Genomic DNA, 17,823 nt, shown 5'->3' on the forward strand with positions numbered 1-17,823 from the left:
CTAAGTTTCCACCGTATTAATCGCTTTCAAAATGAGAGGCACTCGGATGTAGATACGAAGCGCAAATACATCACCATATAACTACAACATTTGTTAACCAGTAAAAATCTGATACATTTTCTACTGTACCACCCTGGCAAAACTTTAGCTGTCACCAGAGCCCAAGTTGCAGAAGGCCTTCAAGGCTGACTGAATGTGCTGTTAAGTTAAGTAGGGCCCCAGTTAACAGCTATGATAAGGGTGTTAATGGTTGGGAACTAAAGGGGAAAGGGGGTGGGAGGCTTTTTTTTTTTTCTTCCTTACACCTTTCCTTATCACTAATGAGCATTAAGCATCCTGCTTGCTGTCCCACCAGCAAATTTATTGTGCAAGTTGTGAATTTGTGAAAATCACCACCTTATTCAACGACAGATTATAGGTAATAGGAGGAGATGCAAAAGAAAAAAAGCACCTGAACTTTGTACCTGCAAGAGAGAGAGGGGCACCAACTCAGTTACTTATTCACAGAGATCAATATATGTGTGATGAAAGCACCAATAAGGAACTAAAGAAGGGTATTTGGAGGGGGGGCATAAGAAACAGCTAGCAAGCACTGTCTGATCTGATCTCTTTGGAGTGAGCTAGTGAACTTAATATAAGCAACATCACTTTGTGGCCAGACATTCTTAATGGAAGAAAGATAAAAAATATAGTTTAAGCATCCAAAAACCAAGCCAGACAGAAATCCCCTCTGCGACTCTTGCGGATAAAACAAAGTACATAATGTTTGAGTAAAGTTACTCTACAGGAGAAATAGAAAGTAGGGGCTGATCAGGGACACAATTCAGATTGAAGAAAAATCTACTTCCTTATTCACGACGTAGCGTGTTTCCCACAGCGTAACCTAGTGGACCGAGGCAGAAAACTGCCCTGGAAGGTAACTCGAGGACATTGCAACTAGAAGGCTTACGAATCATTTTTCTAACGCAGATCAGCGGCTGACTCACAGATACGCTACAGTGTGGGGTCGTGATGAGGGGAAAGCGGGAAGAGTCAGAGAAAAATAAAGCATACAGAACGGATGTAAAATACAGGGAAGATGTAAAGAAGTCGCTCACATGTAAGTGTACGGACAGAGCTGGAAGCAAGACCACGGGCACAGAATGCCGGCATACACTAGGCTACAAAACACAGGATAACACCAATCCGGCCCTGGGCAGGAATGGTTCTGACTCTCTGGACTTTGATTCCTGCTATAAGCTGCAATACAACAATTCAAATAGGAGAACCGTGAAACATACTAAAAGGAACACAGTTCCTATAGCAGTTTGGTATACCACACACTGGACTGTGATCAATGCTTAAAAAAAACTGTACCGGCATGAAGCAAGATTGGGTTAGATATACATTACAAGAAGTCAGTGACGCTGAAAGAGTGACCATGAATATGGAGTGGTCAAAAATCAGGTTACAGAAACACCATATAATACAATAATAAGACATCATTTGAATGTAAACAAGATAACTAAGCAATAATACCAATCCGATTACATTGACCAACCACATCTTTTACGACTTTTATAACAACAATTTCAGGATTTCAAAGCATAACAAAACGCTTGCTGTAACATCCCAGAGCATTAACACAGACTACCCACTGTAGCTGTGTTCTGTAGCTACATGGACAACAGGGCTAAGCAGTGTCATTACTGCGGTGCTTTAGTTATGACAACAGGGTGAAGCTATGTAATAACATGCAGAATGTGATGCAGAATAGCAGATCGCCTGCAATAACATGCAGAATGTGATGCAGAATAGCAGATCGCCTGGTCTACCCTGGATCTGCTTTATTTTACCCTCATAACAGATGCCACTGTACAACACAGACATAAATCTATTGTAATTTATAGGGGTTGAGAGTAAAAAGGCAAGCAGCTGGAGTCAGCCAGCACAGAAAACCAGAGCACAGTGAATCTCCCTCCTGCAGATTGGGAAGATTTCAGTGTATTTAGTGATCCAGGCAGATCCTGATTACAATGATGAAGAAAAGAAGTCTAAACAGGATACACAAAAGGAGCAGTATGTGGCTTGCAGTGGGGGTGGGGAGTTTAAAACCCAGCTGGCAGCCATAGGATATGCTTGCCTATACCACACGTCAAGAATCATTCCCTGGGAGGCGGGGGAAGGAGGAGGAAGGGAAAGGAGCGGGGGAGGGTGACGCACGCTCTCTTACAACCCCAAACACAAAAGAGAGGCCTGGTTTATAATCCCGTAGAAAGGTGATTGCCCAAATTCATGACCAGGAGAGAGGCCAGGTACGAATAGGTGCAGAGATATGTTTTGCAAGGACAGACAAAGAGTTAAGCAAGAGGAGGGAAAGGTCTGTTTCACACTCCTTTACCACCCATGTAATTTATGACCCTGCCTGGAGATAACAGTCAGATCACAGGAGCATGTAGATCAGTAGCAAGTTGGGCCATGTCAAGGGATTTAAAATACCCACCATACAGTAACATGATTTGCATCCAATTTTCAAGACAAACTTTGCTAGCAGTGGGGAAAAAAAACGTAGTCGTCGCTGCTGCTGAACTACAACTATTATAAAGACTGTTACTGGCTTAGTACAATGGGAACTGTAGTCTATTAGCAGACAGAGAGCAACTATTTAGTCTAGTCAATTTGGGGCCAGAGATTTAACATGTTTTCCATAGAAATTCTAACAACATTATCCATGTAGGTAGATAACTCCATCTATTTTATTTTAATAGGGTGCAGCTCTCTCTCTCAATGGAAACATTTCAAATAAACCACTCAAGCTTCTGGTAGGAGCGCTCACCAAGAGCTTGCAATCAAACCCACCCACAACACCAGCTTTTTGTCAGCCAAAGTGGCATTACTCAAAATAGCACAATCCAGGCACAACGCTACAATACATTGCAATACATTGCGACATTCACAGAAGTCATAAGCAAACATACACCAATAAACATACCACACAAATGACAACATAAGCAAGCATATAATAAATAAAACAAAAAAGACAACACAGAACTTGTACATTTATTCTAAAGCCAATAACAACTACTTAATATAACATTAAAAGAAAATCCAAACTCAGATCAACATGGTTAAACATTCAGTTTACAATAAATAAAGTATGTTGGGGTCAAAAAGACTTTTCTGCACTCTCCACACGAATCCCAGTGATTTAAAACTCCACCCACTACACAAACGACAAACCAATACAAAGCTAGCGCCGTCAGCTGAAAGCCATACATCAGTAGCGGGCTTGCCTGGATATCTGCAGTTGTTCTGTAACACTGACATTTAACCCTATTCTAGATAGCAGTGCATTGAACTGTAATACAAAACAATGTACATGGAACTCCACATAGCCATGTGTACTTCAGACTGAAACAGAAGACTGGCAGAACGCTCCCATATGGTCTAGCGGTTAGGACTCCTGGATTTCACCCAGTCAGCCTGGGTTCGACTCCTGGCCTAGGAACAATGCTTATCCAGGACAGTCAAAAAGGTATAGTGGAAAAATCTTCTAAAACGTTTGCTTTTTATTTTTACCGCCCATGATGCAGCGCATTACAAATATTGATAATCGGCAGGTTTAGAAATAGGAAAACAACCCTGGTCACACTAATAGGTCAATAGGCATATACACAACTCTAGTTTAAACGTAAGTAATGGACCTACACCTCTCACCTCCACTCCTTTTAGTGGGACCAGTCTCTTCTTTTTCAACTCTTCGCATTTTCTCATCTTACAGATCTGGTGGCTGGTGCTCCGGTTCACACAGTTGTAACAGTCTCCGCACGGTTCCTTTCTCAGACATGGTATACAGACCCCACAACGCTTTCTCTTCTTCTGGGGCTGCTCCAAAACTTCCACAGCACTGCCATCGCCGGCGACAGAGCCGACAACACCGCCACCAACACCAACCAACTTCTCTACTGGCAACTCCACTGGATTCAGCCTCCCGAGGGATTCCCCGTCATCACAGAAATCATAGACATCTTGAGACCCCATGAGAGGCATTGGGGCAGCCTGGGTCTCCATCATCACGCTGCCGAATTTTGAGGGAGTCCTAATATAGAACCTTTGAGATGCTGGCTCTGCTAAGAGAGCATAAGGCTATTGAGTGTGGGGTCTGGGCAAATGTTATCTAGTTCTGTGAACTAATGTTAACCAACTTTTAAAAGTGATACACAGTTTATGTCCCTTCATTTGGATGAAAACCCTTCTTTTGGCGGTACCTTCATAGGGAATGTACTCCTAGTGTTTCAAATTCTTCGCTTCCCAGACCGGCAGACATGTTAAATGTAAGCAAAAGCGCATCTCCTGGTGATTCCCCTTTCCCCCCTGACAGCTCATCGTGACTCAAGTAGTGGGAAAGTCTACGCTCTAGCGATCCGATGGGATGGGGTGTACCAGGACTTCCTGAAAGTTTTCCTACAAATACAGAGGAATATGTCACTCCATTGTCCAAAATATGAAGAAAAATAAAATAAAAATAAATAAAAAAGGAATGGTTTATCATTGAGGTATCAAAGCAACTTTAAAATTTGTTTGGATGCATAAATTAAATTGTAATTAGAAGGATTCTGGTAATCTTCTATAGACCATAATATGCAAAACTCTCCACCACATACATTGTAATTTACAGGATCCAGTATTCTGTTGCACATGAGCTTTAACAGCTACAGTAATGATATATTCTATTATAAACTAAATGTGCAGAATGTAAACACACAATTGTACAGGGCTACATCCAGGCTAACCAGTCCTGCAATATTTGCAAATACACAGTTTAAACACAAACAAAGATTACATTCCCACATATACACACATCCTGCACAAAATAAATAAAACAATAAACAAATAGCAGATACACAGCATAAACAAACCTCACAATAACACTACAGAAACTTTGTCTATATATAAACACATTGTAGCATACTATACACTCTTGTGAATGCATGTACACAAAGTAGCTGCATACAGTATAAACATACTCACTTCCACAAAATAAATGCAATACACACCAACAAAAAAGGCCCAACACAGTCAGTGCTAATGGCTTATTATCAATGACAGGACAGAGCTCCCCTTCGATTCTTTGTTCTGAGCCGGGAGCTGGGACTGTACGAGTAGGTCGGCCCTCCCCCACCCCCTCCAACAAAGAGACCCCCGCCTCCTGTGTGCAGGAAAAAAAAAAAAGACCCCCCCTTATGAAATGCACCCCCTTGCCCTGCATAGGAGACATGCACCCCGATAGCCGTGCAGAACTGAAAGGTACCCCCACAAGATGCAATGCATAGGGGACCCAAGAAACCAGTTAATGTACATACCACATAAAACCAGGCTCCATTATGCACCCATTAATGTAAACGGGTAGAAGCCAGCCGGCTCATCGGCACTAGGTGACAAGGGGAGAAACCCACGTGTGAGCAGTAAACGACACAGGGGTATAGGAGCAGAAACGTCCCCTGCACACATCATGAACAACATTGCATTATCGTTGCAACACACACATTGGTAAATGTCAATATTTAATAAAGCTAACCCCCCTATTTATGTAGATGCAACATCTGAACGTTACATTGTGCAAGAATGATATTTACAGTGTCCTAGCCCACCGATCTTCTGCAAATATACAAATAAATGTAACCATGTGTGTAGAGATGCGGTAACACAATGTTGCAAAAAAAAATGAAACATGCAAATAAACGACACAAGTATACATTAAAGCTACAGATACAAAACAAACAGTTTCATCATGATAGATACAGGCACTGTAGTATAAATGCAGAGACATACATGGATGTATAGTGTCACATTCCCTCCATTGCAGAGCCGACACGGATTCCTACGTGCCCCACATGTCATACACACCCGGTGTTTGGGAGCTGTGAAAAGAAAGCACTCAGCCCTCACTCACCTTGTGTGTGCCTCTCTGAGCCTTCAGCAGTCGGGAGGGGGGGGAAGGGAGCGATCAGGGGCACAGATGTGGAGCAAACAAAAGGGAAGTGACTGAGAAACACAAAGATGCGAAGTGGAGCAAGAGGGGATCCGGAGCAGATCCAGAGACAGAGGGGGGAGCGCACTGAGCAGAGAGGGAGGGAGCAGGTGCTGTGCAGAGAGAGGGAGAATAGGGGGACGAGATTGTGTGCAGAACACAGATTTATATCGTGCCCACAACAGAGGGGGAACAGCTACATATGTGCACAGTGCATAACAGCACAAACAGATTAAGAAATTGTAAAATATTATATTATAATTACATATATATATATATATATATATATATATATATTACACCCACATACATATACACACACAAACCTACAATTTCATTGAAGGCCTAGAATTACTTAAAAAAAAAAACTGACATGACTTTAATGAATTAAACCCTACCTTTGATTGAAGACCTGTGTGTTTTTGTAATTTCTTCATTTTTATTATTTACAATTCCTACGAATTTTGCATCCAGACGTGCGTTTCTTCCTCCACATGTGTGCCCCCAAACACTGTATTATATGCACACACAAGCGTGTGCATATCTATATATCCCTTAGACCTTATACCCACTGGTGTTTGATTTGCATTTAAAAACAAAAAGTTCAAATGCCAGGGAAACAGTTTGACATGCGGTTATTAACTTGCGTCTTCACATGCACTTACAAGTACAATACATAAACATGATGGCAGTGGGTATGAAGCCTTAGGGCACATTCCCTGTGACATTACTGCTTGTCCTTGAAGCCTATTCAATGTCCTTTTATGCTCATAGTACAGAACATAATGCAAGCAAATGGACCTGGACACACACCAAATTTGTGAAAAGTGTTCGATTTCCCACTATATCAATGATGCCTGCAGCATTCAGATGTGTTAACAGTCGGTAAAATAGGATGACGTTCTATGGGAAAGTTCATTAAGTACATATTACGCTATGCTTCAGACATGTGAATGAACATGCTTCTAATACTTTAAAGAGAAGACTAGCATTACCATGTGTGTATAGGTTGTATCCTGTGTTAACGCCGCATCAAACTGTAGCACCTCTGAAATTTCTGGAGAATCTGTAACTATCCATGTGATCACAAGTAGACAATATATACCTCAAGTGATCAGAAAATGAAAAAAAGGTTTCTTGTGTTTAATAAGACCAGTAAGAGTGATCTGTCAAAGTAGTGCACATACTAACGCTTAAGCAGAGTCCTAGACCAGGGTACATTAAAGAGACAGAGTACACAGTCTTCTGAGTATCGGAGAGAGCTGACAATGAGGGATTTCCTAAGACATCAGCTTATAATACCTGGCTGACATTGTTCATTAGAGGACATGAATCTTTACATCTGTAACTTTATAACTTAAAGCTTGGCCTATAGACATTAAGTGGTAAATTTATCACGCTGCGGGTTTGAAAAAGTGGAGATGTTGCCTATAGCAACCAATCAGATTCGAGCTGTCATTATGCGGAATATACTAAATAAATAACTAGAATCTGATTGGTTGCTATAGGCAACATTTTCATTATAGCAAACACACAGTTTGATAAATTTACTGCTAAGACTGCATTACCCATTTAAAATCTAACCTTTGATGGTAGGTTTCAATTTGTAAAAACAAAAAAACAAGAGATAAAAGTAGTTATTTCCATAAAATGTATGTCACAGTCTGTAGGCTTTTCAATTTGCCATAAATTCCCTGAGCACCAATATTAAACATTTGGCCAGGCCTGTGTCTGCTTGTGTCTGCTTGTGTCCAATATCTTGTGCAGGATTGTCTATGAGGTAAGAAAGCAGAAAGAACATGTATCCATCACCTGTTCTGAAGCAAAAAGTTTTATTATATTGCCACAAGTTTCTGTGGATAATTGCTACCGATTCTCACAGAACCATTATTCTGTTTCCAAACAAGCATAAAACACAATGCAGAATATGCTTCATCTGCTATTTACCATACGAGAGAGGACATCTCACGACAGTACCCCACAGAATTCAGTAACTGGAATGATGACAGGCAGCAAACTGTTTTCCATACATTGACAGATTATTACCATGGGAACCTGGGTACACTTTATTCGCAAACCGTTTTGATGTGACCTCATTTCACTGCATAATTGTCAGAACAGTCTGCAAAACTTTGTACAATTAACCTTTAGTGAGCTGGAAAACGACTAGCAGCACTAAGGCACCCGCGTTACCAGTCACAACGATTCAGGCAGTCACAATCTCCAGTTAGTCATTCTACATATCGAAGTCAGCTGGAGCTAGTTTTAGAATGCCAATTCCCGCCATCACCCGTGTCCTGAGATGCACTTTATCCTCGTACGTTCACTACGCTGTCTACTGCCTGCTTGTTCTTTGATATTACCAGGAGGCAGATCTGGTGAAGCGTCTGACATCCACCAATAACACACTATGGAGCGAGGGTACTAGTTGCTTTGTTGAAGTTCACGTTCTTACCAGCAAGTTTCACAGAAAAGGCTTGTGTTACCAGTTTTACGACAAGTAATAATGCCATTTATGAATTTCAGGTGACAACGTAAGCCTGCCTATCTTACCTGGAATGTACTCTGCACAGTGTGTCAACAGTCTGATCAAGCCATTATGTGAACTGCACACATGGTTCTCTGAACAGTAGGAGGGCTGAGAAATCCTCCTTTATCCTTGCCTTTGTCAGGGAACTGGCTATGTATTACAGTGCAATTTGTTTTCTCTCTCTCAGATACCCCAGTAGTTAAGCAAGGAAATAGTGCGACTTTTAACCTGCAGGGCAGGGATATGGACTTTAGTGTATGCCCCTTCCACCTGGAGGGGAAGGATCCAAAACAATCACTCTGACCACAAGATTGGTTTAACCAGTTAATGAATTCCTGTGATTGACTTCATAAAAGGAGAACGCAATTGTTCCTGTGTGATGGTAATCTTACTGTAAAGTCACTGGCCATTGATGGCTGTATGATGATAACAGGAAAAAAGCCTGAATAATAATGAACAAGTAATCCCTTAACTAATGAGACATTGTAGCTGCAGATGTCTGTTCTCTGGTAGCAGGGGTAGCAGATTTACAAAGCATGAGAGTCATTCACTTGGTAAAGGGAAAATACACGTCATTTAAAAAGTTCAGTAAAGTATGGTTAGAAACTACTCATCATAAGACTCTGCAGATGTGCAGTGACTAAATCATTGTGAAAGGTCATTAAGTAGGGAGCACTGTGTTTCACAGCAAGTAGAGGAGACATCGGTATTGGTGGACACAACTTGTTCTTAAGGTTGGGAGGTGTTTTGTGAGTACACTAGCTGATTGGCTGCAGCTTCTGACCTATCAGGTACCTTATTCACTACACACCTCTAGCTCAGTCTTCAGCTTTTCTTACTGTGAACCACAGCTCTCTGATGCTCAATAGAGGTAGCAGTAAGCAATACAGGAGTCCAATTCATTTTGCCAACATATACATTTTAATACCACTTGGAGCCAAATTATCATGCAAAAAAGTAATGTTAACATGGCATTGTCCCCTTCCATCCCCTCAAAATATATAGCAAATATGTTTTATAGACCCTAATAAAAATTGGAGTCATTTAATGTCCCTCTTTTTTTTTTTGTGACCCAAAAAATAAAGTATTACGATCCAAAAAATTACACTTAAGACAAGGAGCATCATTTGTAATAATAATCCCACATGTGAGTAGATATAATTAAGAAACTCACAAAACCATAAAAAGACAAATGTATTCTTTATGATCTCTTCTGGCTAATATTTTACTACTCAGCTGCAGTTTAAAAATGTTGCAGAAGCATTTTATACCATAAATATACAGCAACAAGTCACTTAAAACCACACCTAACATTTACAGCACACTGCTGTGACAGCAAGGCTGGTTTACTCTATTCAGTACAGAAATCTTTTGTATTTGTGACATATATTGTGACAACTTTTATTTATGAATCTTTAATCAATGCCGCCAGTGTGCCACAATTTCACAATGTAACCTTGTCCATATTAAAAAACAAACAAAAAAGTCAGACACAAGTATGCCTCACCTGTATGGTACAAAATCTACCCCCCTCCCCCCCCCCGATGCACACACATTGCAGGCAGAAACATTGTTATGGGGTTCACCTGTAAAGTTACCATCTAAAAATCTCTTTATATGCTGCTACTGCACACAGAGTGGTTGCTCGGGTGATCATGGTGTCCTGCCCCAGAATGCTGGTGAGGGAGGAGAGGTGTGATGGATTTGTCATGGAGGAGGAGAGCAGATAATGACACAAGAGATAAACTCAAGTCAGAGAAGAGCAGAGGTCAGTGGGTATCCATCATGTAGTTTACAACACACTAACTGCATGTCTTCATTTAAAGCAACATTATATCTCACAGTAACCTTAAAAAAAAAAAGTACCTTTTTTTAAACAAAAAGAGTCAATACACACACCGAGTAGCATTCCAGCAGATAGAATAAAGCCCAACGCAACATGGGAGTACAAGGAGATTTACAAAAAAAAAAAAAAAAGGTAACCGGTCTACAGAGAATGAGGATTGAGTAAGATACTATCTGCGTGGACGGAAAGGCCCAAAACAACCAGCCTAGGCACCAGGATACAATGGGATCAGAATTGATCTGCTAGGATGTGGGGTTATTGGCCAAAGGGTTCTCACAATAACCAGTCGCCCTGCCCACTAAATGACCGGGAACAGAACACAGCATCGTGCAGCCCCACTGCTAACACACAGTCATCAGAGGGAACAGTTTGTGTCACACGAGAGCGCTACAGCCCTAGATATCCTAAACACACAGTCACTCATTTAGAGGTGGACGCATTTGCTCTCTGAGCGTACATAGAAGACGCGTGTAGAGAAAAGCATATCTCAACATGCGTCCAGCTCAAAAACAGCACAGTGTGCGTGAGGTGCATGTCATGCGCTACAAGTGTGTACAAGTAGCGTAGACATGTGGATTACGTCAGAAACGCTAAAGTTGCATTACTCTATTTGTGCAACACATAATAATGTAATGAAGTGTCATACACACAAGACAGACTATTGTCTTGACAGCTGTTACTAAAAGCTAGTGACATTTTCAATATAAAAAGTAAACAAAATACAAATTTAGTTCAAACATCTGTTGTTTCCCCTTTACAAACGAGAATCTTCTTTCCTCAGTAATCCAAAAGGAAATGTCAAGTAAGTAATGAAAATAGGTCTCCGCTTCTTATAAAATAACTTTATGGCTAAGGTTTAAGTACCACCAGCTGGAGTAGCCTATATGGAAGACAGCGGCCTGTAATCCTCATCATCATCATCACGTATCACTGTCTTATGTGGGCTGGTGGTGCATACACCTACTAAAAGGAGTGGCTGCTGACTCGTCCAAGTATGTTGCAATTCCATGAACTCACCCTTACTGTACTCAGACTACTCTTACCCAAACTGCATGCCCCCATTCCATCTCCCCAGGTGTAAGGAGATGCAAGTCAACTCTATTCAAAAATATATATACGGACGTGTGCACATTTTTGATTGTACAGTATGGAAAGGCGTATCTCTCCAAAAAAAAACAACAAACATGCGGCTAGCACTAAATTAAACCACAATACGCAATAATCACACTGGTAACCCTTCCCATTCATATAACAGCAGCAGCAGCCAATTATATAGCGACAGTAATTCCCCAGCTCTGTACAGAGAACTCACATCAGTTCCTGCCCCACTGGAGCTCACAGTCTAAAGTCATGCCCAGCCAAGAAAATGGGATCTAAATCTAGAAAACCATTACCCTGAAAGGTCTTGAATATGCAGGTAAGCAAATAGCCTGGCTGACATAACCCCAGGGAAGCGTTACAGAAAAGTAACCTATGAAATGACTATGTGACTGGTTGACCTTTGTAGTTTAATCTACCAGACGAACCATGTATATCCGGTATTACAGTATGGCGCAGTGAAAAGATAAAGTTACCTGAGGGCCTGGATTGCCGGTTTCATATTGGATAGGATATATAATAAGACAAAACCACAGAATCTTTGAACTGCTTCTTCTCAGCTGGAAAGCTGCATTGGTCATAGGCCTTTCCCATGATTCTGCAATCAAACATGAAGGAAAAAAGAAAAACATGAATAAATAAGAGCGGTTTAAATCTTTACATTGAAAGAATAAATCTAGTAGTAACACACTATTCTTGCTGTGATTCATCAGACCTTGGTTGACACTTCTAGTTAGAGATGTTCACTGATCCCTGTGTTTTGGTTTTTGGATCTGGATTAACTTTAGGGATGTGCACCGGCCACTTTTGGTGTCTCGTGTTTTGGATTCGGATTTGCTTGAGGTGTTGGGTTCGGATTTGTTTCGCAAAACACCTGACGAAAGGTTTTGGTTCGGATTTAAGGTTTTGGATTTATTTTGAAAAATACAGCACAGCACAGCACAGCACGAGATATAGCAGGACAGAGGACCACCTAACACAACCTCCCTCTACCCTGATCAATGCCCGAGTGAAGATGGCGGCGGCTAGCGGGGAATTTATAGAATACGAGTATCGCGAGATCCGACAGCGGGATTATGACTCAGAGCCTCGGTTTCAGTTTTGCAATTGGCGGGAATACCCGGATCTGTTTCGGATCCGGCTCGGATCGGCAACGTTCGGGTGGGCTCGGATTTCAGATATCCGAGCCCGCTCATCTCTAATTAACTTCATGTTTTTGTAAAACCGCCCTCGCATGTTTTTGCTTTGGATCCCTTATTTCCAAAATCACAATTTTTTGTTTGCTGAAATCACATAGGTTGGCTCTTTTTTTGATCCTAAATTATTATTCACCTCAATAACATTCATTTCCAGTCAATTTTTGTCAAGTGACAACACTGCTACCCTTCCTGTTTCTGTATGAGCAATGGCACTGAGCAATGGCACTGGAGACTGGAGAGTGACAAGAACACTCCTACCCGTTTCTGTGTGAGCAATGGTGCTGGATCTCCTGGGGAGGGAGGTACTTATGGAATCCAAAACCCCCGAGATCAGATAACACAACAATGATGTTTTGCCACGATTCAGATCCGAGGACACTTGAAAGTACCGAGCCTACTTGGATCCCCTAACTTTGGGTGGGTTCGGTTTTCAGAAAACCGAGTCCGAGCATCTCTACTTCTAGTGAGTTTTACACTATTGTAAGGCAAAATGAACACACAATAAATGTACTAGTGTAGCACCTTCATTTTATGCGTTACAGGAAAACGGTATATGTGTAAAGAGAGGGAAAAGTCTAAACACCCAAATAACTACCTATGTTGGACATAACACGTCTGTGTAGGTGTAGAATACAATAAAACATTAAACGTGAGGGGAAAAAAAAATCTAGATTATCCTAATCCAAGTAAATATATCCATTTGTATTTATGGTATGTACAATACCACTGGGGGTAGGGACGAGTGTAACATGCAACTAACTGTAAAATACAGGAATCTCTATGAGCAGTTTGACTATGCATCTTTTGGTAAGTAATTCAATTTACATTTGTCACACATATATAAAAGACTTGTCAGGCATTCTTCAAGAAACCCAATGGGTTTCCATGATTCAGGTTATTTATTAATTTATTTTTTAAGAAATTGCAAAATTAGCTGCAACCAGTGGATGTATGAGGCATCTATTCTTCTACAGTTGGAACATTGACATTTAATTAGCTATTAAACAAAGATTACTGTTAGGATTGCAATATTCCATGTGCTTATTGGTAGATAATGCTACACAAACGTCACAGCATTTAATGATAATCTGACCATTGAGGCTCTGTCAGATTGTATATGGATGATGTATTTTGATAAGACATCAGAACAAGCATCATGGAAGTTTTCCAGTCATTACAAATGACTGATTATTATTACCAGGGTATATTTTATGTGAAATGTACAAAATTCTGGATGTTTATTATGATCACAGACACCTGCCAGGACATTAACATATATACTTATAGGTGTTTAGCGTTGCTCTGTCTGTAGATCACCAGTGTTATGACTCAAATAAGAACTAAAATGGCAACGTGCAGGTGCAATATACTGTACTGGATTACAATACACAGAAAAACAAAAAGTGCATGACATTTGCATATTAATAAGTGTTAAACTGTATTAGCCTATAAATGAGGTAACTGGCATAAATGATCTGGGCCGTTCACCACCGGTTGGCATTGTGCACCATTCAGGACTAGGCAAATGTGAATCAGGGGCTTGCAGATTTAGTATCTGGGCTCCCATCTGCTGACTTTGTCCCATGCCGTCCTTTCAGCGCGTGTGTGTGTGTGTGTGTGTGTGTGTGTGTGTGTGTGTGTACACACACCATATATATATATATATACACATACATCATACTTGCCTACTTTCAGTAGGCGACGTCCAGGAGAGGGGCGTGACTAGAGGGCGAGACGCCCAGAATCGCATCATTTTGGCACCGCTCCGAGTAAATTGATGTTTTGTCGCGGGGTCAAAATGACGCAATTGTCTGCGAATCGCGTCATTTTGCCAAGGGAATTGTGGGATGCAGGAGAAATGCCAGCTTTCCCGGGAGTCTAGGAGACGGACCCGAATTTCGGGAGTCTCCCGGAATTTCCTGGAGAGTTGGCAAGTATGGCATACATATACACACATACATACGCACATTATATATATATATATATATATATATATATATATATATATATATATATATATATATATATATATATATATATATATATATATATATACACACACACACATACACAGTCTTTACCTATAGGTCTCTGATCTCCAAGTGTTTAGAGCCGCACTGTACCAAAGGGACCAAACACACTCACCTCTACAGCCAGTCCTTACTTGAAGGACTACTAGCAAAGGTCTATCATCACAGAAGATATTCATGTTTGAAAAGACCACATTCAGAGAGTGCAAAAATCAAGTCTCAACAGAACCATAAGGTTTACAGCATGCTAATACAGCAATAGGAATGCACAGCCTCACAAATATACTGTTACTCTGAATAAATATGCATAATGACATCAGAAAACAAATTTACAGGGAAACGTTGCTGTTTCTATACAAGTCATATGCGACACATCTAACCAAATCCCTCCGTAAACCTATCACATTCAATACACCACGCCGAGTACACTGAACTAGGTATGCGGTACTGAACAGCTGGTCAATTATACAAACAAGGACAACCCTGCTAGCTATAGGACAGCCCCTTGCAGAGCACCTTGATGTGAGAAACTAAGGGATGTTAGTTAGAGGACAGGTCGGCAGAAGAGGAGTGATCCCTGGTAGATCATGTACAGAAGCCTGCAGAGGACATACAGTGTTATTAATAGTGCTTTTGAGTACTTTGAATACTTTTTAGTATTGTAACTAAAGCCCATTGTATTCAGTATACAGCCGACAGTTTTTGCAGTTACTTGTTCTGCATTAGTTAATTGTATGGTTGTATCCACATAACATGCAAGTTCGACTTCATATGGAAGTCCTTTATACTAAGATACCTTGGAGTTAATCTAATTCAATGCTCTATAAAGCAAATTGGCCAAACTTTATTAACGCTAGCCATAACTAGCCACTGTCTGGAAGAGAGTGGCTAGTTATGTCATATCATAGATTGGTGGAATGCCATGTATACCTTTCTACCTTAATTACTGTATTATTTTGACACCTTGCCTGTGTGTGTATATTTATCATATACACATACAGTGGTCAAAGTGGGCTGGTATACAGTAGAGATGTTCAGGCTCGGTTCCCTGAGAACCAAATACACCCAAACTTAGCAGATCTGAGCGGCTCGGTACTTTTGTGCGCCCTCGAAATTGAAAATGAGGCAAAACATCATTGTTATGTCGACGGATCTCGGTAGCTTTAGATTCTATAAGTACTGCCATCCAGGGCGATCCAGCGCCATTTCACAGAGGGACACAGAAGGGGTAGCACAGTTCTTGGCAGTCTCTAGTGCAGTTGGGCAGCACCATAGGTAGAAAAGAAAGAGGAGTCTCCAGTGACATTCAGGACAGCTCCATTGCTAATTGTCATTGTTGAAATACAAATAATAGGTCTGGCAGGCTTGGTCTTCTAAATCTGCAGTCTTTGTTTGCAAGTGTATGAAAATAATATTGTGACCTGTGAGGTGGTCAAAATTGACTGCAAATGCTTGAAATTAGTGTTGTTGAGGTTAATAATAATGTAGGGGGGGAAGCAAAAAGTATGCGATTTTAGGGGAAAAAATAAATTAAAATAAAATAAAAATCGGGAACCAAAATAAAAACACGCAAGTGCGGTTTTGCCAAAACCAAAACATGAAGTTAATCCAGATCCAAAACCAGAACACGAGGGTCAGTGATCATCTCTAGTATACAGTGGTATGCCATACTGTTGCTTCCCCTAATTAGATGTTCTTTGGAAATTAGAAGTCGTAATACACACCAATTGGTTGTTCTGTGTACAACTACGGCACTGGATTGCCACGATTCTCAAAGATAAGACAACTTTAGAACTTCTTATAAACTTCTAATCCAGCTAAGAGTAGGGCTGTTTGCAGACTCCTAGAAAATTCTTAACACCCCCTTAATTTCACAAGAACCCAAGCCATATCATCATCTTGGGAACTAGAAAAATTGGAGTGAGGTTGTGTGAGCATTCAAAGAAATAGCAATATTAGAAAATGGTTAGAAAATCCTTTATAGATTGTACAACCAATGCCAGTTGATTACACTGCAGAAGTCTCAGCACAGTTGTGGAGAAGGTGCGGATAATTCCAGGCACTATGGACCACAATTCCCAGTTATAATCTCTGGTTAGATATATCACACCTTACCAATACATTACTAGGCACAAATATGGCTTTATCCTTTTGGACCTGCCTTCATGGTTTCCCTTTACCTGATGATTATTGCCATGGGAACACCTGTTCTACTTAATGCTGACAGATGTACTATTGTGACAGTTTGGAATAAGCCAGGATATTCTCCTATGACCATTTGGGAAGAAAAAAGTGCTTGAAATGGAACCTATAGGAGGTGAAGTGTATAACACTAGCTATTCTACAGAATTCACCTCACTTCCATTATGTACCTAGTGCAGTACTAGAAACCACCAGAGCCGTAACTTTAAATTTTAGCGCCTGGGGGCGGAAAAAAAAAGCCACCCACCAGACCTCAATTTTAACCAGATAAACCTAAAATATTCATATTCATCCCCCTTCAGCATTGCACTCTGGGCGTTCACCCCATCACTACAGCCCTATTTACGGCCCTGGAAATCGCGCTGCACCACTTATACAATATCTCAATCACCCTCAGTGAAACTGCATGTCCTGCGAACCCACAGTCTTGGGAGTACACACATCTGGGGGTAAATGTATGAACGTGCGGGTTCTTCAACACCCGCGTGTTCGGCGATTAAATTTCAAGCGGCGCTGCCTTGTAAAGGGAAGTTTCTGGAGTTTCTGATTACTGATCACGTTAATTTTTCTGAATACTACAAAACAAATGTCTTCTTATATCTCTATGGGGCAAATTCAATTAGCCGCAACGTGAAGGCTATTAGGCTAATACAGTATAGAATCCCCGCTCACTTTCCCTCGCATCTCTATGGGGCACAAGGGAAAATGAGCAGAGATTTCTGTAACAACTCTGCACAATGCGTCTCCACTGAGTGTTCCAGAAACACATTGCGTCCCCTGCGCCATAATGAGTCTGCCACATACATGTATATGTACAGCACATAAACATTAGCTTACTGCTGCTGAAGTTGTAATAATGTCAAAATTGATAATGTGGAGTCTGCAGATTTATGCTATTTGATTTTTGT

The 17,823-nt window shown here is 40.8% G+C and overlaps 1 protein-coding gene across 2 annotated transcripts in view; it reads right to left on the reverse strand.

Moving 5' to 3' along the window:
• The window catches only part of TET3 (tet methylcytosine dioxygenase 3), an 81,417-nt gene extending 77,364 nt beyond the window's left edge, over window positions 1-4,053 (reverse strand). For both annotated transcript variants that reach the window (XM_075207459.1, XM_075207458.1), the window contains exon 1: window positions 3,697-4,053. In XM_075207459.1, the coding sequence (XP_075063560.1) occupies window positions 3,697-4,053 (357 nt within the window). The remainder of the gene's footprint in view (window positions 1-3,696) is intronic.
• Between the last annotated feature and the right edge of the window lie 13,770 nt (window positions 4,054-17,823).

The sequence above is a fragment of the Mixophyes fleayi genome, chromosome 4, assembly GCF_038048845.1.
Source record: "Mixophyes fleayi isolate aMixFle1 chromosome 4, aMixFle1.hap1, whole genome shotgun sequence".
In the NCBI taxonomy this organism is placed as follows: Eukaryota; Metazoa; Chordata; class Amphibia; order Anura; family Limnodynastidae; genus Mixophyes; species Mixophyes fleayi.